At 45.1% G+C, this 23,302-nt stretch overlaps 1 protein-coding gene across 1 annotated transcript in view; it reads right to left on the bottom strand.

Annotated features, from left to right (window-relative positions):
- ppil2 (peptidylprolyl isomerase (cyclophilin)-like 2) overlaps nt 1–23,302 on the bottom strand; it is a 57,494-nt gene that overhangs the window by 5,617 nt on the left and 28,575 nt on the right. The window contains exons 13-19 of the mRNA XM_058375432.1: nt 18,901–18,990; nt 17,940–17,973; nt 9,763–9,880; nt 9,604–9,660; nt 7,108–7,180; nt 6,022–6,084; nt 5,759–5,901 (exon numbers count right to left, since the gene is read on the bottom strand). Of these exons, the coding sequence (XP_058231415.1) occupies nt 5,759–5,901; nt 6,022–6,084; nt 7,108–7,180; nt 9,604–9,660; nt 9,763–9,880; nt 17,940–17,973; nt 18,901–18,990 (578 nt within the window). The remainder of the gene's footprint in view (nt 1–5,758; nt 5,902–6,021; nt 6,085–7,107; nt 7,181–9,603; nt 9,661–9,762; nt 9,881–17,939; nt 17,974–18,900; nt 18,991–23,302) is intronic.

Raw genomic sequence — 23,302 nt, 5'->3', positions numbered from 1 at the left:
CATACACTGCTCTCATACACTGACACACCACTCTCATACACTGACACACCGCTCTCATACACTGACACACCGCTCTCACACACTGACACACCGCTCTCACACACTGACACACCGCTCTCACACACTGACACACCGCTCTCACACACTGACACACCGCTCTCACACACTGACCTGCTCACACACTGACCTGCTCACACACTGACACACCGCTCTCATACACTGACACACCGCTCTCATACACTGACACACCGCTCTCATACACTGACACACCGCTCTCATACACTGCTCTCATACACTGACACACCGCTCTCACACACTGACCTGCTCACACACTGACACACCGCTCTCACACACTGACACACCGCTCTCATACACTGACACACCGCTCTCACACACTGACACACCGCTCTCACACACTGACACACCGCTCTCATACACTGACACACCGCTCTCACACACTGACACACCGCTCTCACACACTGACACACCGCTCTCACACACTGACACACCGCTCTCACACACTGACACACCGCTCTCACACACTGACCTGCTCACACACTGACACACCGCTCTCACACACTGACACACCGCTCTCATACACTGACACACCGCTCTCACACACTGACACACCGCTCTCACACACTGACACACCGCTCTCACACACTGACACACCGCTCTCACACACTGACACACCGCTCTCACACACTGACACACCGCTCTCACACACTGACACACCGCTCTCACACACTGACCTGCTCACACACTGACACACCGCTCTCACACACTGACACACCGCTCTCACACACTGACACACCGCTCTCATACACTGACACACCGCTCTCACACACTGACACACCGCTCTCATACACTGACACACCGCTCTCATACACTGACACACCGCTCTCATACACTGACACACCGCTCTCATACACTGACACACCGCTCTCACACACTGCTCTCACACACTGACACACCGCTCTCACACACTGACACACCGCTCTCACACACTGACACACCGCTCTCACACACTGACACACCGCTCTCACACACTGACACACTGCTCTCACACACTGACACACCGCTCTCACACACTGACACACCGCTCTCACACACTGACCTGCTCACACACTGACCTGCTCACACACTGACACACCGCTCTCATACACTGACACACCGCTCTCATACACTGACACACCGCTCTCATACACTGACACACCGCTCTCATACACTGACACACCGCTCTCATACACTGCTCTCATACACTGACACACCGCTCTCACACACTGACCTGCTCACACACTGACACACCGCTCTCACACACTGACACACCGCTCTCACACACTGACACACCGCTCTCATACACTGACACACCGCTCTCATACACTGACACACCGCTCTCATACACTGACACACCGCTCTCATACACTGACACACTGCTCTCATACACTGACCTGCTCATACACTGACACACCGCTCTCATACACTGACACACCGCTCTCATACACTGACACACCGCTCTCATACACTGACACACCGCTCTCATACACTGACACACCGCTCTCATACACTGACACACCGCTCTCATACACTGACACACCGCTCTCATACACTGACCTGCTCATACACTGACCTGCTCATACACTGACACACTGCTCTCATACACTGACCTGCTCATACACTGACACACTGCTCTCATACACTGACACACCGCTCTCACACACTGACACACCGCTCTCACACACTGACACACCGCTCTCACACACTGACACACCGCTCTCACACACTGACACACCGCTCTCATACACTGACACACCGCTCTCATACACTGACCTGCTCATACACTGACACACCGCTCTCACACACTGACACACCGCTCTCACACACTGACACACCGCTCTCACACACTGACACACCGCTCTCACACACTGACACACCGCTCTCACACACTGACACACCGCTCTCATACACTGACCTGCTCACATACACTGACACACTGCTCTCATACACTGACACACTGCTCTCATACACTGACACACTGCTCTCATACACTGACCTGCTCACATACACTGACACACCGCTCTCATACACTGACACACCGCTCTCACACACTGACACACCGCTCTCACACACTGACACACCGCTCTCACACACTGACACACCGCTCTCATACACTGACACACTGCTCTCATACACTGACCTGCTCACATACACTGACACACCGCTCTCACACACTGACACACCGCTCTCACACACTGACCTGCTCACACACTGACACACCGCTCTCACACACTGACACACCGCTCTCACACACTGACACACCGCTCTCATACACTGACACACCGCTCTCACACACTGACACACCGCTCTCATACACTGACACACCGCTCTCATACACTGACACACCGCTCTCATACACTGACACACCGCTCTCACACACTGCTCTCACACACTGACACACCGCTCTCACACACTGACACACCGCTCTCACACACTGACACACCGCTCTCACACACTGACACACCGCTCTCACACACTGACCTGCTCACACACTGACCTGCTCACACACTGACACACCGCTCTCATACACTGACACACCGCTCTCATACACTGACACACCGCTCTCATACACTGACACACCGCTCTCATACACTGACACACCGCTCTCATACACTGCTCTCATACACTGACACACCGCTCTCACACACTGACCTGCTCACACACTGACACACCGCTCTCACACACTGACACACCGCTCTCATACACTGACACACCGCTCTCATACACTGACACACTGCTCTCATACACTGACACACTGCTCTCATACACTGACCTGCTCATACACTGACACACTGCTCTCATACACTGACCTGCTCATACACTGACACACCGCTCTCATACACTGACACACCGCTCTCATACACTGACACACCGCTCTCATACACTGACACACCGCTCTCATACACTGACACACCGCTCTCATACACTGACACACTGCTCTCATACACTGACCTGCTCATACACTGACCTGCTCATACACTGACACACTGCTCTCATACACTGACCTGCTCATACACTGACACACTGCTCTCATACACTGACACACCGCTCTCACACACTGACACACCGCTCTCACACACTGACACACCGCTCTCACACACTGACACACCGCTCTCACACACTGACACACTGCTCTCATACACTGACCTGCTCATACACTGACACACCGCTCTCACACACTGACACACCGCTCTCACACACTGACACACCGCTCTCACACACTGACACACCGCTCTCATACACTGACACACCGCTCTCATACACTGACCTGCTCACATACACTGACACACCGCTCTCATACACTGACACACCGCTCTCACACACTGACACACCGCTCTCACACACTGACACACCGCTCTCACACACTGACACACCGCTCTCACACACTGACACACCGCTCTCACACACTGACACACCGCTCTCACACACTGACACACTGCTCTCATACACTGACACACTGCTCACATACACTGACCTGCTCACATACACTGACACACTGCTCTCATACACTGACACACTGCTCTCATACACTGACCTGCTCTCATACACTGACCTGCTCATACACTGACACACTGCTCTCACACACTGACACACCGCTCTCACACACTGACACACCGCTCTCACACACTGACACACCGCTCTCATACACTGACACACTGCTCACATACACTGACACACTGCTCTCATACACTGACACACTGCTCTCATACACTGACACACTGCTCTCATACACTGACACACTGCTCTCATACACTGACACACTGCTCTCATACACTGACCTGCTCATACACTGACACACTGCTCTCATACACTGACCTGCTCATACACTGACACACCGCTCTCACACACTGACACACCGCTCTCACACACTGACACACCGCTCTCACACACTGACACACCGCTCTCACACACTGACACACCGCTCTCACACACTGACACACTGCTCTCATACACTGACACACTGCTCTCATACACTGACACACTGCTCTCATACACTGACCTGCTCACATACACTGACACACTGCTCTCATACACTGACCTGCTCACATACACTGACACACTGCTCTCATACACTGACACACCGCTCTCATACACTGACACACCGCTCTCACACACTGACACACCGCTCTCACACACTGACACACTGCTCTCACACACTGCTCTCATACACTGACCTGCTCATACACTGACACACCGCTCTCATACACTGACACACCGCTCTCATACACTGACACACCGCTCTCACACACTGACACACCGCTCTCATACACTGACACACTGCTCTCATACACTGACACACTGCTCTCATACACTGACACACCGCTCTCATACACTGACACACCGCTCTCATACACTGACACACCGCTCTCACACACTGACACACCGCTCTCACACACTGACACACCGCTCTCACACACTGACACACCGCTCTCATACACTGACCTGCTCATACACTGACACACCGCTCTCACACACTGACACACCGCTCTCATACACTGACACACTGCTCTCATACACTGACCTGCTCACATACACTGACACACTGCTCTCATACACTGCTCTCATACACTGACACACTGCTCTCATACACTGACCTGCTCATACACTGACACACCGCTCTCACACACTGACACACCGCTCTCACACACTGACACACTGCTCTCACACACTGACACACTGCTCTCACACACTGACCTGCTCATACACTGACACACCGCTCTCATACACTGACACACCGCTCTCATACACTGACACACCGCTCTCACACACTGACACACCGCTCTCACACACTGACACACCGCTCTCACACACTGACACACCGCTCTCACACACTGACACACCGCTCTCACACACTGACCTGCTCATACACTGACACACCGCTCTCACACACTGACACACCGCTCTCATACACTGACACACTGCTCTCATACACTGACCTGCTCACATACACTGACACACTGCTCTCATACACTGCTCTCATACACTGACACACTGCTCTCATACACTGACACACTGCTCTCATACACTGACACACTGCTCTCATACACTGACACACTGCTCTCATACACTGACACACTGCTCTCATACACTGACACACTGCTCACATACACTGACCTTGTGTGTTCATCTTTTTTTTTACGTCTGTGTCTTCCTGGAATGTGTGTGTGTGTTGGTCAGAGTGTCTGTCTCTGGCTCCATCTCTGTGTCTGCATTTTCCTCTTTCTATCTGTCTGTCTGTCTCCATATCTGGGTGCCTGTCTTCATCTCTGTTTCAGTCAGTCTGTCTGTCCTCATCTCTGGCTGTCTGTGTCTCCATCTCTGGGTGTATGTCTGTCTCAGTCTGTCTGTCTGTCTCCATCTCTGTCTATCTGTGTCTCTGTCTTTGTGTCTCCATCTCTGAGTGTCTGTCTGTCTGTCTCTGTTTGCCTGTCTGCTTCTCTGACTGTCTCTGTCTGTCTGTCTGTGTCTCCATCTCTGGGTGTCTGTCTCAGCCTATATGTCTGTCTCCTTCTCTGTCTGTCTATATCACAGTGTCCATGTCAGAGTCTCTGTCTCAGTGTTTGTCAATGTCTCCATCTTAGTGTCCATGTGAGTCTTTCTCATCTCTGTGTCTCTTTCAGAGTCTCCTCCTCCAGGTTTCTCTATCTCTAATCTATGTCCCTGTGTGTGTGTGTGTGTGTGTGTGTGTGTGTATACTCACGTGGCAGCCATGTTAATATATTTGCCCACTCCAGCCCGATACGTTTTGGGTACTTGTTCGGCTTTAGCTTTGCTGGTTGATGCAGATGTTTGGGCACTTTCTTCCTCCTGCTTCTGAGCTTCCTTCTCACGCTCAGCTGCAATCTAAGACACACAAACACACACACACACACACAATAGATCAGTCTAAGATGACAGATCATATATTACAAACACTGAAACCCAGCACAGACTCAAATAACACACACACGCACACACACACACCTGTGCATCTGCCTCTTCGTACGGATCCACGAACACGGAAGTGCTTATCAGCTTAATCTCAGTCTGTGATTAGGAGAAAAGAGGAGGAGGGAAAAAAGAAGAGAGATAACATGTCTCACACACACCCACACACACCCACACACACCCACACCCACACACAGAGAGAGAGAGAGAGAGAGAGAGAGAGACACAGAGAGTGAGGTAAATAAATCTGGGGGTTTTTTTTAAAAGAGGATTATCATTGTTTTCTTATTATTAGTGTCCCAAATAAACAAGAAAATACTTTTGTTAACTGGCTTATGCTGACTAGACAAAAAAAAATTAACAACAACTATATAAAAAATAATAATATACAAAAATTTCTTTAATTTTAATAAATAAGTTAATTTTAGTCAATAAGAATAAAAAAGGTTTTAAAAATTATTCTCTGTATATTTAAGTCTATTCTGTTCTGTTTTTTTTACCCTAAAAGTAAGCCACAGAATGACCAATTAAATAATTAAATAATTAAATAATTAAATAATTAAATAATTAAATAAATAAATAAAATCCATTCATCTTGATTGGCTAAAACCGAGTCGGATTTTAATCTCGCTCAGATCTGAACTCCCAAATCACATAGAAACATTTGGTTTTCTTCCCCGAGGCTCAGATTCTTTAAACAGTGACAGAAAAACCATAAGCCTGTCTCAGAAAAGAAGAAAAAAAGAAAAAGGAAGCGACAAAATAAATAAAAAAAAAAAATAAAAAAAATAAAAAAAAAATTTAAAAAAAAAAAGGAATGAACGAAGGTTTAGAGAGTGAAAGCTGAGCAAGTACGGCGGGTAATTCCTGAGAGAAATCCTCTTTCATGGTAAAAGCTGCAGTGTGAGTAAGTTCAGCTCCTCTGAGGCTGAGGTTGAGGCGATGTGAAAGAAAACAGCAGGCGTTCGGAGCGGCAGCACGGAGTCCGTTAAGCACGAAACGACGAGCCGAGCTTCATTAATGACGCATCGGTTCGCCTCTGTGCTGAGACTGGAACGTGTGAGTGATGGAGGAAAGCAAGGGAGGAAAATAAAAAAAAAAAAAAAGGGATGGTGAAAGCACCTTGGGTTTATCTGTTTTAGGATCGCTCTCCACGTTCTCCATGGCTGTGAGGGCCTCAAATCCACCCACCACCCTGAGAGGAAGATCGAGACGTTAATTCACAAGATGTAATATCATTTCAGTTGTATAGGACAAGATAAATATTAGACTAAACAGACCAGGCATAACATTATGACCCTTTACATTATGCGTAATATTTAAGGGGTCCCCCTTTTGCTGCCAAAACAGCCCTGACCCGTCCTGCACTGTGTATTCTGACCCCTTTCTATCAGAACCAGCATTAACTTCTTCAGCAATTTGATCAACAGTATCTCGTCTGTTGGATCGGATCACACGGTCCAGCCTTCACTCCCCACGTACATCAATGAGTCTTGGACGCCCATGACCCTGTCGCCGGTTCACCACTGTTCCTTCCTTGGAACACTTTTGATAGATACTGACCACTGCAGACCAGGAACTCCCCACAAGAGCTGCAGTTTTGGAGATGCTCTGATCCAGTGGTCTAGCCATCACAATTTGGCCCTTCGTCAAACTCGCTCAAATCCTTACTCTTGTCCATTTTCCCTGCTTCTAACATCAACTTTGAGGACAAAATGTTCACTGAATGAAATTAAACTGATGATAAGACGATTAAAGGTCAGTGTACAGGTAAAAAAAAAGGTTAAAGAAGAGCTTGCTAATAAACTAGCCACCCTGGGACAGAAAAACGAGCACTATAAAAAAAAAAAGGCTAATAAACCAGACATAACAGGAGACGGCTGTATTTTGTAAACATCGTCTGCTACCTCAGTAGATCTTTACACAGTTTGCATATTACTATTATTTTTTTTAGCCACACGTCTGCTGACCTGGTCATTCGCCCAGCCTGCTTCTTACTGGCTTTGGTTTCTGATGTGAGCTGAAGTGACACAGCATACTGATGTAACTGTAGCCTCACGCTCCATCCTGAGTCCTGAAGCGCTATAGAAATCATCCCGAGGACCGATTCTGTCCTTTTAGTGTCCTTTTTAACGACATGTTCCGCACCAAGAGATATTTTAATATCGAGATCGCGGGAGGTAAAAACATTACGGCAATAAAATCACATCAGTTTCTACAGCAGCAATATACAGACCTTGACTTTAATATTTAATAAAAAATTCAAGGATTTTTTTCCCCCTAGTGAGGCATTTTTGAAGACTTCTAATTATTTTGATATAATAATATCAATAATATTATATTTAAAAATAAAATAAATTATAATAATTTAAATGTATTGATAATATTTTAATATTGAATTGAATAAAGTATTTTCTGCATATAAGTGTTGTATAGAGCTGTTAAGAGCAGGACAGTGTATTATTATATAATATATATATACACACTTAACATTCATTCTTCTTTTACAGGAACGACACACTGGAGATTTTCACTTTTGTGATGGCTAGACCACTGGATCAGAGCATCTCCAAAACTGCAGCTCTTGTGGAGTGTTCCCGGTCTGCAGTGGTCAGTATCTATCAAAAGTGGTCCAAGGAAGGAACAGTGGTGAACCGGCGACAGGGTCATGGGTCATGGAAGTTAATGCTGGTTCTGATAGAAAGGAGTCAGAATACACAGTGCATGACGGGTCAGGGCTGTTTTTGGTCGCAAGAGAGGGGACCAGCACAATAGGCAGGTAGTCATAATGTTATGTCTGACTGGTGCATGTGTGGCGATAATAAGGGCTTGTTCTGAACTTCAACTCTAGTGAATGTTAAGAACAAGACTGCAGCAGATCTACCACAGAAGTGGCTATTTCTAGAGTTTCTTATATTTTATTGAGGTAAAAGCTAGCGTCAGGATAACCTGATTATCCCACAGACAGAATATTGGATTTTTTTATGAACATGGGATTCTTTCCCCTTGTCCAGCTGTTCCTGCAGGGCCTCTGGTTACTGTGGAAGGCCTATTTGAGGATTGTTTGGGCTTAGAGAAATCCCATAGGCTGAGGGTCAAGGAGTGTGTGTGTGGTGTGTGTGTGAGAGAGAGCGAGAGAGAGAGCTTGGTTTTACGCAAGGATGTGTGTAGTGCTCTGTGTGCAAGGGTTAGCCTGTTTACAGTACAGTATATCAGCGTGCGTGTTTAGATAGAGACGTTGTGTGTGTGTGTGTGTGTGTGTGTGTGAGAGAGAGAGAGAACAGAAGCTGTTGGTCTAGACTTATGCTGACAACTCTCTGAATTCCTCAGCTTTAAGCAAAGGATTACAACTCATTGCCAAATGGGCAAGACGATCAGCTGTGTGTGTGTGTGTCTTCTGGAATGTTCTGACTAAACAGTACACATGCTTTTTTTTCCCTAGAATACACTTTACACAGTGAGCACAGCAAACATGACATTTTCCTGACACACACTCAAAAGCACACACACACACACACACACACACACAGGACAAGCATACTAAACATGTAGTGAGCGCAAACACGATTATCATTTTAGAGACACAAGCAGCTGGTAAACAGCAGAGTTTTTCATCACCTGCCAAATACGGTGTGTTTTCGGTCCAGGTAGGTGCACGAGCGGAATGTTATAAAACTGCAAGAAAAATAAAAAGAGGGAGAGGAAACAAAATTATAAAAACAAAGTAAACTTTTCATCAGACTTTGAGGAAATACACAACAGAATAAAAACACTCACAACTGAGATTTGTTGGTGTTGGGCCCGGAGTTGGCCATGCTGAGGATGCCACGGCCCGTGTGCGAGAGATTGGGCTTGAACTCGTCCTTAAATGGCTTACCCCAGTACGACTCGCCACCTTACACACACACACACACACACAGACACACACAGAGAGAGAAAGAAAGAAACAATATAGACTCATTCCAGAGGGGCGCATTTACTCATCAGCGGTCCGTAGACGATATACGCAAAACACACAATAAGACATACGATTACATTAAATGCGATTAGCAGGATGTCATAACTGCATAGTGATAATAATAATAATAAACACAATACGGCTGTGAGAAACGGATTTCATTTCCCGTAACAAAATATCACTGATGCACTTAAGTCTGATGGCCGTGACAAACATCGTAAAAGTCAATGCAGCAAATGCAAATGATAACCGCAGGGTGTTCACAAACACACACACACACACAAGGGCACGAGGAGAAACTGTTCCACTATTTAGTGCTGCACTCGCCTCCTCTAACAGCTCCCGTGAAGGGCATTCTGCCTTCGCCTCGCTCTGATACCAAGAGCCTTTTTCTCTAGAAATAGCGATAATCATTTCTTTAAATTGATCTCTATTCACAAACAGGAGGGTAGATGTGAAGGAAATGGGCTTTGTTTGGCTTTTAGTGAAGTTTGAATGCTTGAGTGAACTGATATGAAGTAAAATGTTCTGCAAGTAGCCTTGGATAAGCTGAGACTTTAAATCGATCAATAATTCAGTCAATCAAGCAATTAGTCAGTCAGTCAATCAATTAATCGATCAAATCAATCAATTAGTCAATCAGTCAGTCAACCAGTCAACCAATCGATCGATCAAATCAGTCAGTCAGTCAATCAAATCAGTCAGTCAGTCAATCAAATCAATCGATCAGTCAACAAATCAATCAGTCAATCAATCAATCAAATCAATCAATCAATCAGTCAATCAAATTAATTAATAAATCAATCAATCAATAATTCAGTCAGTCAGTCAGTCAATCAATCAGCAAATTGAAATCCTGCAGTGTGAATGGAGCTCTGACTGAAAACATACCTCAGTGACCTACAGCCAATGAGAGAGTGAGATACAGGGCAGCGGTCAGTTTGGGGAGGAGTTATAGACCGCAATATCAGCAAGCACGGCTTCAGTTGGAGCCTAATATTATAGTTTATAGGTATCGGGAAATAAAATCTTAAATATAGTTATATCAGAATAAATACGCTTTACAATTACATCAAACAGAAATAAAGCAGAAATATTCGCTCGACCCGCCGCATCAGCAGCAGCAGCAGCACACTGCAACATGATTCATTTGTTCAATTATACAGAAGCACAATCCTTCTTCCCCGCACTGACCGTTTGCCTGGTGAACCTTTTGCAGGGCACCATTTCCAGTCTCGCGCGAGAACTCTGCTCTCACGTGTGATTATTTCTCGCGTTCGGTTGTGAAATGCAGTTTGCGGATCAGACTGAGTTGTTTGCGATTCCTCCTATTGTGAGTCATGCAGTGTGAACAACCGTGGAATTTCTTCTGTAACCTGGCATTTGGTATCAACCTCAAGAAGAACCATGGATATGGATATGAATAAGTGATGAACCCTTAGCACTGGCAGGCTGCTTTGGTGTCAGATGGACTGATTTTAATAGAAATAAATCAGTAGGGTTTTGTGTTAAGCGTCAAGTGAATTAAAGTGAATCATTTTTCTATACTTTTCAGATGAAAAGTGAACGCCATCCCATTGTGAGTATTTTCCACCATAATAAACTCATCCTGAAGACCCCCGAAGCAGGCGGATTAATTAACTCGTCATGCAGCCTAATCAAACGCTCAGCAGGAGGGCCAGCTCTCAGCTAGACACTGTGTGTGTGTGTGTGTGCGCGCGCGAGACAAGCTCCGTTCTTATCATCCCGCAATTCTGCACCTAACCTACCCAAGACTACTGCAACACACCATGAACTCCTCAACACATTGTGACCATTGATTAGTCCTTCTCTAATAAATCCAATAATGTCCTAAAAATAAAAGAGACGGTGATCTGAGGACCAGGCACTTTCGGCTCCACGCTGAGCCTCGCTTACCGCTCACCGATCTGCCTTTTCAGACGCTGCGTGCCCTGGTAAACATTCCCCCGGTGATATTTCTACATAATTTATGACCTGCTTGACATTTCCTACCCTCACTATATGCCATGGAGTTGATTAAAAAAAAAAAGAAGAAAAAAAAAAAGATTCTAGGAAGTGGATGAAATTCCCAGTTGGTGCAAATCAAACAATCTGCAGCAGAGCTCTGGTGCTGTCGATTACATAACCGAATAAACACAGCCGTGTGAGAGAGGGTGATAATGTGTTTTGTTGCGTCGTTACATCTGTTCCGAGTTCCTCTTATTTACAGACGGCTCAGAGAAGAGGAAGGGGGTTTTTATATATGGAAATGTGACATCGGTGTGACAACGATCACTTCGGTGACTGCGGCTGATCGACTCGTCCGTCTGTACCACTGATCATGAGGTAAAAGACAAAGAAAAACTAAATCATAGAATGCACTTTTTATCCATTTAAAGTTCTGTCTAATGTAATGGAAGTTAAATTCATGTTAACGCTTATATTATAGCAGCTATAAACAGCCATTCCCTCCTTTTACTCCTTCTCTCTCTGAGTCGACACAAGTCAGACACAAGTCCCAGACAAGTCAGAGACGAGTCCCAGACAAGTCAGAGACGAGTGTCAGACAAGTCAGAGACGAGTCCCAGACAAATCCAAGACGAGTCCCAGACAAATCCAAGACGAGTCCCAGACAAATCCAAGACGAGTCAGAGACGAGTCACAGACAAGTTAAGGACGAGTCCCACACAAATCCAAGACAAGTCAGAGATGAGTCCCAGGCAAATCCGAGACGAGTCAGAGACGAATCAGAGACAAGTCAAGGACGAGTCCCACACAAATCCAAGACAAGTCAGAGACGAGTCCAAGACGAGTCCCAGAAAAATCTAAGAAAATTCAGAGATGAGACCCAAACAAATCAGAGTTGACTCCCAGGCAAATCCGAGACGAATCAGAGACAAGTCAAGGACGAGTCCCACACAAATCCAAGACAAGTCAGAGACGAGTCCCAGACAAGTTAAGGAAGAGTACCACACAAATCCAAGACGAGTCCCAGACAAATCCAAGACAAGTCAGAGATGAGTCCCAGGCAAATCCGAGACGAGTCAGAGACAAGTCAAGGACGAGTCCCACACAAATCCAAGACAAGTCAGAGACGAGTCCCAGACAAATCCGAGACAAGTCAGAGATGAGACCCAGACAAATCCGAGACAAGTCACAGACAAATCAGAGACAAGCCAGAAACGAGTCCAAGACAAATCCTAGACGAGTCCCAGACAAAATAACCCTCCATACAGATGGGGTGGTGTAACTCGATGCTTTCCTACCCTAGATGGTTATTATTGTGCATGTGTGATCAGGTCTGGAGACTAAACTGTACAATCCGGTGTCAGATATCAGGTGTGTTAAGAAGATAAGGTGAGCTGTACGATAATAAGATCCAGTTTGAGCCGGAAATCTGAACTCATGGCCTTGTTCATACTTGTATATATAATGACTTGTTCAGATGTGTTTCTTTATTGAACAGTCACATGGTCATTAAATGGACCACAAGGTTAAACTGGCTATGCTGGATTTAAGAGCCAAAATACTAAGTACACACCCAGACACTGTTTAAGCACACAATCCTGCATGCTGCAACTCTGTTATGCAACACACACACACACACACACACACACAGTGAAGCAGAGACAAGCAGCAGAGACTCCTAACAAGTCAAGGTGACCTCTCCTGCATCATCTACCAACCTGCCTGTGTGTGTGTGTACGTGCGTGCTGTGTGTGGACAAGTCCTTATATCATGGTGGTGAATATCTGTCTTCTTTTCAGAGACATTTCTTTGATAGATAAAAGAAAGAGCCGGAGGGTTTCCTCTCAGTTACAGCAGAGTGTAGGGTAAGATCTAAGCGTAGCATTACTTAGATGCATTAATAATTATGTAGATGGAAGCTTCTCACCAGAATAGTAAGACAGTGACAAGTGTGTGTGTGTGTGTGTGTGTGAGAGAGAGAGCAAGTGTGTGTGTGTGTGTGTGTGTGTGTGTGTGTGTGTGTGTGTGAGAGAGAGAGAGAGAGAGAGAGAGAGAGATGTATCAGGGTTAATTCTGGAATAATGATTAATCACACATTTGTTAAATAAAATAGTGAACATCCCTCTCTCCATCCATCCATCAACTTTCTGCAGCAGTTATCCTACACAGGGAGCATGGAGTGTTTCCCAGGAGACTCGGGGGACAAGGCGGTGGACATCCCGGACGGGGTGCCAACTCATCACACACACACACACACACGACAATTTGAAGAGGCCAATCACACTACAGCACATGTCTCTGGACTGGGTGAGTGGACCAGAGTCCCAGGAGTAAACCCCTGAAGAAAAGGACAGGCATGCAATCTCTCACACACACACACACACACACACACACACACAGCGTTCTAAAAACTGCATTTACTAAACTTTGATAGTGTGATGTTTAAATATAATTCTGCTGTAATATATTCAGCATCAGGAGGAAGCAGCTCTGCTGAACGTGTGAAACTCTCACTTACAGCAGCATGTGCTCAGAAAAAGTGTGAGAATGCACACGTGAGCCCTACTCTCATATAGACAAGAGAACAAAACAAAAAAAAAATAATAATAATCACCGACGAGCATCTCGAACCCGATCTCGTTCCGTTCCTCTTTCTCACAGCTGGTGCATTTTTAATGCTGCTCACTCTATATATAGTGCTGCATCCTGTCTGTGATTAAAACTTAAGCACTGTAACCTCCTTCCTTTATTGCACGGTCATGGACAAGATGCAATTTTTACAGCGTCTCCTACGATTAGCGCAGTGCTACACCCTCAACACCAGCACCTTAAAACCCTTCCTGCCTCGGAGGCATGGTGTAATTAAATAGGCTTTTAATCCCCTGCTATCCTTAAATGTTTAGTCAGCAGCCACTTCATCACCTTGTTAAACGAATCTTGAGCGACGATACACTTCATAATTGATCCAAGAACAGAATGGCCCAAGTTGTTATCAATCACACACACACACACTCACACACACACACCTACAATGTACAGGCAGAAACAGGACATGTTCAGAAGAGCATGAGTATGATTAGAAAGAAACCAGTTATTTTCCCTTGCAATACTTAAGCAGCTGACTAATAACACTTGCAATGAATGATATATTAAAGTGTAAACCCAGACAAGTCACAGACGAGTCCCAGACAAATCCAAGACAAGTCAGAGACGATTCCCAGACAAGTCAGAGACAATTCCCAGACAAGTCAGAGACGATTCCCAGACAAGTCAGAGACGATTCCCAGACAAGTCAGAGACGATTCCCAGACTAATCCAAGACAAGTCAGAGACGAGTCCCAGACGATTCCCAGACAAGTCAGAGAGGAGTCCCAGACAAATCCGAGACAAGTCAGAGACGATTCCCAGACAAGTCAGAGACGAGTCCCAGACAAGTCAGAGACGAGTCCCAGACAAGTCAGAGACGAGTCCCAGACTAACCCAAGACAAGCTTACGCTTAAACTCCTAATGACTAATGATTAAAGATCATACTTGGAGAGACCACTGCCCTAGATCAAGACAAGTCCAAGTAAAACACACGTGCATACTGTATACGTTTATTTTAATGCCATATTTTCATACCATACCCACTTATTAAACTATTTTCCAAAAATACTGGCACCCCGGATGGTATCGTTGACCTTTGAATCCTCAGGTGTGTTCACTTTCATCAACCTGGCGAGATTTTTTCTTTTTTAGTCGAGTCTGAAAATCAGAGCCTGAAGTCATTCATTATCTCACTGAAACATTCATCTACTGCCTGACAGAAGGAAGCAGGTTTTGGGCTACACTCTTCACCCATACGCTGCATGCTGCAGGAAAGCTAAAGGCACTGTTATTGCCTGAGGATTTTTTGGTTGATGGACTGTTTCTCAAACTATCTGATCCACTCACAGCAGCTATTATATCAGTGCCAGCGCTGTGCTCAGAGAAATCTGCTCAGAATTAGTTGTGTTGTGGTGTGTGCTGCATGATGGACAGGACAGATGAGAAAAGACACCATGTTCATTAATCAGGGAAGGGTTTAAAAAAATAAAAATAAAAAAATAATAAAAAAAAAGGCGGGGGGCGTGGCTAATGACTCAGTGCTTCTAAAACTATTTCCAAAAAATCTGGTGAGAAATTTTACTTTCCTAACAAACATTTACACACACCTTTATTAAAAGATTGCTAAAATGAGTCCTCTTGTCTTTTATCTGCCTTACAGCCTATCTTCTTTTTATTTCTCCTACATTGTGGAAAAAACGATCAAAAACAAATGCAGCAAAAAAATTTCCTTTTTAAAATTATTACTATTGAAGACAATTCCAAGTCAAGTCAGAGACGAGTCCCAGACAAGTCAGAGACGAGTCCCAGACAAGTCAGAGACGAGTCCCAGACAAGTCAGAGACAAGTCCCAGACAAGTCAGAGACGAGTCTGAGACAAATCTAAGACAAGACAGAGATGTGTCCCACACAAGTCAGAGACGAGTCCCAGACAAGTCAGAGACGAGTCAGAGACAAGTCAGAGATGAGTCCCAGAAAAGTCAGAGACGAGTCCCAGACAAATCTAAGACATGACAGAGATGTGTCCCACACAAGTCAGAGACGAGTCCCAGAAAAGTCAGAGACGAGTCCCAGAAAAGTCAGAGACGAGTCAGAGACAAGTCCCAGACGATTCCCAGACAAGTCAGAGACGAGTCCCAGACAAATCCAAGACAAGTCAGAGACGAGTCCCAGACAAGTCAGAGACGAGTCCCAGACAAATCCGAGACGAGTCCCAGACAAATCCGAGACGAGTCCGAGACGAGTCCCAGACGAGTCAGAGACGAGTCCCAGACGAGTCAGAGACGAGTCCCAGACAAGTCAGAGACGAGTCCCAGACAAGTCAGAGATGAGTCCCAGACAAATCTAAGACAAGACAGAGATGTGTCCCACACAAGTCAGAGACGAGTCCCAGAAAAGTCAGAGAAGAGTACCAGACAAATCAGAGACAAGTGGGGGGGCGTGGCTAACGACTCAGTGCTTCCAAAACTATTTCCAAAAAATCTGGTGAGAAATTTTACTTTCCTAACAAACATTTACACACAGCTTTATTAAAAGATTGCTAAAATGAGTCCTGTTGTCTTTTATCTGCCTTACAGCCTATCTTCTTTTTATTTCTCCTACATTGTGGAAAAAACGATCAAAAACAAATGCAGCAAAAAAATTTCCTTTTTAAAATTATTACTATTGAAGACAATTCCAAGTCAAGTCAGAGAAGAGTCCCAGACAAATCCAAGACAAGTCAGAGACGAGTCCCAGACAAGTCAGAGACGAGTCCCAGACAAGTCAGAGACGAGTCCCAGACAAGTCAGAGACGAGTCCCAGACAAGTCAGAGACGAGTCAGAGATGATTCCCAGAAAAGTCAGAGACGAGTCCGAGACAAATCTAAGACAAGACAGAGATGTGTCCCACACAAGTCAGAGACGAGTCCCAGAAAAGTCAGAGACGAGTCAGAGACAAGTCAGAGACGAGTCCCAGACAAGTCAGAGACGAGTCAGAGACAAGTCAGAGACGAGTCCCAGACAAATCCAAGACGAGTCCCAGACAAATCCGAGACAAGTCAGAGACGAGTCCCAGACAAGTCAGAGACGAGTCCCAGACAAGTCAGAGACGAGTCAGAGACAAGTCAGAGATGAGTCAGAGATGAGTCCCAGAAAAGTCAGAGAAGAGTACCAGACAAATCAGAGACAAGTGGGGGGGCGTGGCTAACGACTCAGTGCTTCCAAAACTATTTCCAAAAAATCTGGTGAGAAATTATACTTTCCTAACAAACATTTACACACAGCTTTATTAAAAGATCGCTAAAATAAGTCCTCTTGTCTTTTATCAGCCTTCTGGGGTTAAATATCTTCTTTTTATTTCTCCTACATTGTGGAAAAAATGATCAAAAACAAATGCAGCAAAAAAATATTTTGACTACTATTAAACACTGTGTATGCAAAAGTACATTAACATGTTATTACCTGTACCAGTGCCTGTCGGGTCTCCTCCTTGAATCTAGGAAACAGGAAATCATCATTTCAGACAAACAAATAAACAAAATTATTTCTTTTATTAAGATTAAGTCATCGATGGTTAAAGTTTGACATCTGAATAATTCCCATATAGCTCCGCCCCCTTAGACCATAAAGAGCTGTGTTCCAATTCACCAACTTATGTCTGATTGGTGTATGTGAATAGTATAACATTATGACCACTGAGAGGTGAAGTGAATGACACTGATGATCTCATCATGGCACCTGTTAGTGGGTGGGATATATTAGGCAGCAAGTGAACATTTCGTCCTCAGTGTTGATGTGTTAGAAGCAGGAAAAATGGACAAGTGTAAGGATTTGAGCTTTGAGTTTGACAAGAACCAAATTGTGATGGCTAGACCACTGGATCAGAGCATCTCCAAAACTGCAGCTCTTGTGGGGTGTTCCCGGTCTACAGTGGTCAGTATCTATCAAAAGTGGTCCAAGGAAGGAACAGTGGTGAACCGGAGACAGGGTCATGGGCGGCCAAGTCTCACTGATGCACGTGGAGAGTGAAGGCTGGACCATGTGATCCGATCCAACAGACGAGCTACTGTTGATGAACAAGTTAATGCCAAGACTTCATTAATCCTTAACTCAAGTGCTTCTGGGTTGGTGATCAGAAGGTCAGGGGTTCAAGCCCCAGTATTGCCAAGCTGCCACTGTTGGTCCCTTGAGCAAGGCCCTTAACCCTCTCTGCTCTAGGGCTGTAGTATCACGGCTAAACCTGTCCTCTGACCCTAACTTCCAAAGCTGGTATATGTGACGAAAAGAATTTCAATGTTTATGTGAAAAATCATAAAATCTTCTATATCCACACACACACACACACACACACGGGTGAAGTAACCTGAAGCACATCCTGTTTTAGTCTCAAAACTTCGATCATGTGGTCTGCTCAAGTTCTTACCATGAAGTTTCTAATGGAGCGGTGAAAGACGGTCCCGTCGTAGTAGCCTTTCTTACACAGCTTTATAAAGTTCTCACCAGCTTTGGGAACCTGAAAGAAGAAACATCATAGCTTTAACAAAAGTCAATAGCTCAGAATTGGATTTTTTTTTTTAACACTTGATAACTGACCCATGACTAAACCCTGCCTCTTATCTCGCCTCGGAAACTAACCAGAAACTCAGAAATTGGATTTCTGATATCCTGGGATTGAGGGGTGGGAGTGAATTTCTAAACTTGGAAATTCATTATCTGGACCTTAGCCACAGGAGGAGAAGTACAGGATCTGATAATGATAGAAAAGTTTCAGCCTGTCCAGAAATCAATCAATCAATCAATCCAGATACAATCAATACTTTAATGTCACTAATGTGAAAGAGATTGACCAATGTATGTTTGAATTAGCTAACATAGCACGAGTATACTCCGACCAGGCATAACATTATGACCACCTGCCTAATATTGTGTTGGTCTCCCCTTTTGCTAACAAAACGGCCCTGACCCGTCCTGCACTGTGTATTCTGACACCTTTCTATCAGAACCAGCATTAACTTCACCAATTTGAGCAACAGTAGCTCGTCTGTTGGATCGGATCACACGGGCCAGCCCAATGACCCTTGGCCGCCCGTGACCCTGTCACCGGTTCACCACTGTTCCTTCATTGGACCACTTTTGTTGGATACTGACCACTGCAGACCGGGAACACCCCACAAGAACTGCAGTTTTGGAGATGCTCTGATCCAGATAATCAGTCTTATTCACTTCACCTCTCTGTGTTCATAATGTTATGCCTGATCGGTGTATAGCTAACATAAGTCACAATATTTATCAGAAATTCCACTATAAGATCTTCTTTTTCCTTCTTTCCTGAAACATTCAAAACCATCAACAGCGAAACAGTGCTCGCAACCTCGGGGTAACCAAGGTCGTACGACATCAGAAGGATTCGGCCATTTCTGTCCGCCATTCGTCCTTTCCAAACGATCCATGACACGGCGGTGTGATGTGTTCTTTCAACCTGCCTAAGTTCTCCCACACCACCCCACTCCTGAATTCCTCCACCGGCTTCCTGGAGCTGAATCAGATTCAAAAACACTGACGCTTGCCAGCACCATCTTACCTCAAAGCTCTTATTACACCTCGCTCCCTCGGATCCACTAACACTGGTCCCACCATCTCTCAGGGTCAGAGGAAGGTCTACATCTAGTCTCTAACCCTGGCACTGATGTGGTGGAATGAACTTCCCCTAGATGTCCAAACAGCCCAGTCACTGACCGTCTACAAACGGCGACTGAAGACCTACCTCCTCCTGAAGCACTTAAACTAGGAATCGTGAAATCGGCCGCCATGATGGATTCTTAATAACAGTGCTATGATAAACCTGGAATTCAGAAAACAAATGGAAGAGAATCAGAAGATAGATGACAGGCCTTCACTTCATGTACACAACAACTCTCTAAAGATCTCCCTGATCCTGATTGAGGCCCTGATAGTAACGTCTGATTAAAATCGATAACGCTGTATAAAAAACACGACAGCATTAAGACAAAATACTAAACAACGAACGGAATAAATTCGGAATCACGACGCTGTAAATTCCTTCTTAAGCATAAATCGAGTGGTTTCACTGATTATACAGTTCCCGGGTATAACGAGTTCTCCGTCTCCACTTCTGTGTATTTTTTCTGTGTAGTTAATAAAACGTGTTTAAAACCTAAGGACCATCTGTCACTGAGGGAAATTCCATTAAAAGGTTTGAACAAAGGCTAAAGAGTTAGGAGTTCCTGCTTCGGGAAATCAATCGATCGATCGATCGGAAGAATTTATTACAAGCTGCTTAAAAGATCTGAACACTTGCTCACGGAAGATATAAAAAAAAAAAAAAAAAAAAAAAAAAGACAAAAAGGTTAGAGCTAGGAGTCAAAAATAAACACAGAGCCACAAATAGAAAAAGCCGTGTGGTCAGAGGAGTGGACCTGAGGGAGGAGTAAAGGGGATAAAAGAAGGGAGGGAGGACAGGACAGAGAGAGAGAGGGGGGGGAGAGGGAGGAGGGACAGAGAGAGAGAGGAAAGTGAGAGAGAGAGGGGGAGAGAGAGAGAGAGAGAGAGAGAGAGAGAGAGAGAGAAGAGACAGAGAGAGAGGAAAGTGAGAGAGAGAGGGGGAGAGAGAGAGGAAAGTGAGAGGAAAGTGTGAGAGAGAGAAAGAGAGAGAGAAAACAGGAAAGTGTGTGTGTGTGAGAGAGAGAGAGAGAGAGAGAGAGAGAGAGAGGAGGGACAGAGAGAGAGAGGAAAGTGAGAGAGAGAGGGGGAGCGAGAGAGAGGAGGGACAGAGAGAGAGAGGAAAGTGAGAGGAAAGTGTGTGAGAGAGAGAAAGAAAACAAGAAAATGTGTGTGTGTGTGTGAGAGAGAGAAAGAGAGAGAGGGAGAGGGAGAGAGAGGAGGGACAGAGAGAGAGGAAAGTGAGAGAGAGAGAGAGAGAGAGAGAGAGAGAGAGAGAGAGAAGGGACCGAGAGAGAGAGGAAAGTGAGAGGAAAGTGTGAGAGAGAGAAAGAGACAGAGAAAACAGGAAAATGTGTGTGTGTGTGTGTGTGTGTGAGAAAGAGAGAGAGAGAGGGGGAGAGGAAAGTGTGAGAGAGAGAGATAGAGGAAAGTGTGTGTGTGTGTGAGAAAGAGAGAGAGAAAGAGGGAGAGGGAGAGAGACATAGGGGAAAGTGTGTGTGAGAGAGAGAGAGAGAGAGAGAGAGAGAGAGAGAGAGAGAGAGAGGAAAGTGTGTGTGAGAAAGAGAGAGAAAGAGGGAGAGGGAGAGAGAGATAGGGGAAAGTGTGTGAGAGAGAGAGAGAGAGAGAGAGAGAGAGAGAGGAAAGTGTGTGTGTGTGTGAGAAAGAGAGAGACAGAGACAGAGACAGAGAGAGAGAGAGAGAGAGAGAGAGAGAGGGGAGGGACGCTTTCTTATCGCTTATTTTCTTCATGCTGATTTGACAAGAACACAGCCAATGAAAAGAGGTGAAAACACCACCTAGTTACTGCAGCCAAGACTGCAGAGGGCTGTCTCTATGCCTGCCAGGCAGCTTTACCTCAGCCACACACACACACACACACACACACACAATGACACACACACACACACACACAGGAGGGTTGAGTTTGTTTTCATAATTAAAGACAGGAAGCAAGACAGACAGAGAGACAGAAAAAGGAAATAAGATCACTTGCATGTTTTGTGTAATAAATCACACACACACAATGACACACACACACAATGACACACACACACAATGACACACACACACAATGACACACACACACAATGACACACACACACAATGACACACACACACAATGACACACACACACAATGACACACACACACAATGACACACACACACAATGACACACACACACACAGGAGGGTTGAGTTTGTTTTCATAATTAAAGACAGGAAGCAAGACAGACAGAGAGACAGAAAAAGGAAATAAGATCACTTGCATGTTTTGTGTAATAAATCACACACACACAATGACACACACACAATGACACACACACAATGACACACACACAATCTCACACACACACACAATGACACACACACACACAATCACACACACACACACACAATCACACACACACACAGTGTATGCCTGTGCAGTTACAAAAAACAATGAATGTGCTTTTCTGTGATGACAAAGTACTTTTACTTTCCAATAATATGTTTTGTTATAAATAAGAAAAAAATGCACAGCTAGTCATGTTACTGAGAAACCATGGAGGAAAAATTAAAGTTAGATTTTTAGCTCAGTTAGAAAAATGCTGATACTGGAGACTCCTTCCAAACATGAGGGAGAGAGAGAGAGAGAGAGGGCGAGAGAGACAGAAATAGATAGATAGATAGATACACTATATTGCCAAAAGTATTCGCTCACCTGCCTTGACTCACATATGAACTTAAGTGACATCCCATTCCTAATCCATAGGGTTCAATATGACGTCGGTCCACCCTTTGCAGCTATAACAGCTTCAACTCTTCTGGGAAGGCTGTCCACAAGGTTTAGGAGTGTGTTTATGGGAATTTTTGACCATTCTTCCAGAAGCGCATTTGTGAGGTCACACACTGATGTTGGACGAGAAGGCCTGGCTCTCAGTCTCCGCTCTAATTCATCCCAAAGGTGTTCTATCGGGTTGGAGGTCAGGACTCTGTGCAGGCCAGTCAAGTTCATCCACACCAGACTCTGTCATCCATGTCTTTATGGACCTTGCTTTGGTCACTGGTGCACAGTCATGTTGGAAGAGGAAGGGGCCAGCTCCAAACTGTTCCCACAAAGTTGGGAGCATGGAATTGTCCAAAATGTCTTGGTATGCTGAAGCA

Source organism: Hemibagrus wyckioides, linkage group LG22, assembly GCF_019097595.1.
Source record: "Hemibagrus wyckioides isolate EC202008001 linkage group LG22, SWU_Hwy_1.0, whole genome shotgun sequence".
NCBI lineage: Eukaryota > Metazoa > Chordata > Actinopteri > Siluriformes > Bagridae > Hemibagrus > Hemibagrus wyckioides.
This window is presented reverse-complemented; position numbering and strand designations above follow the sequence as displayed.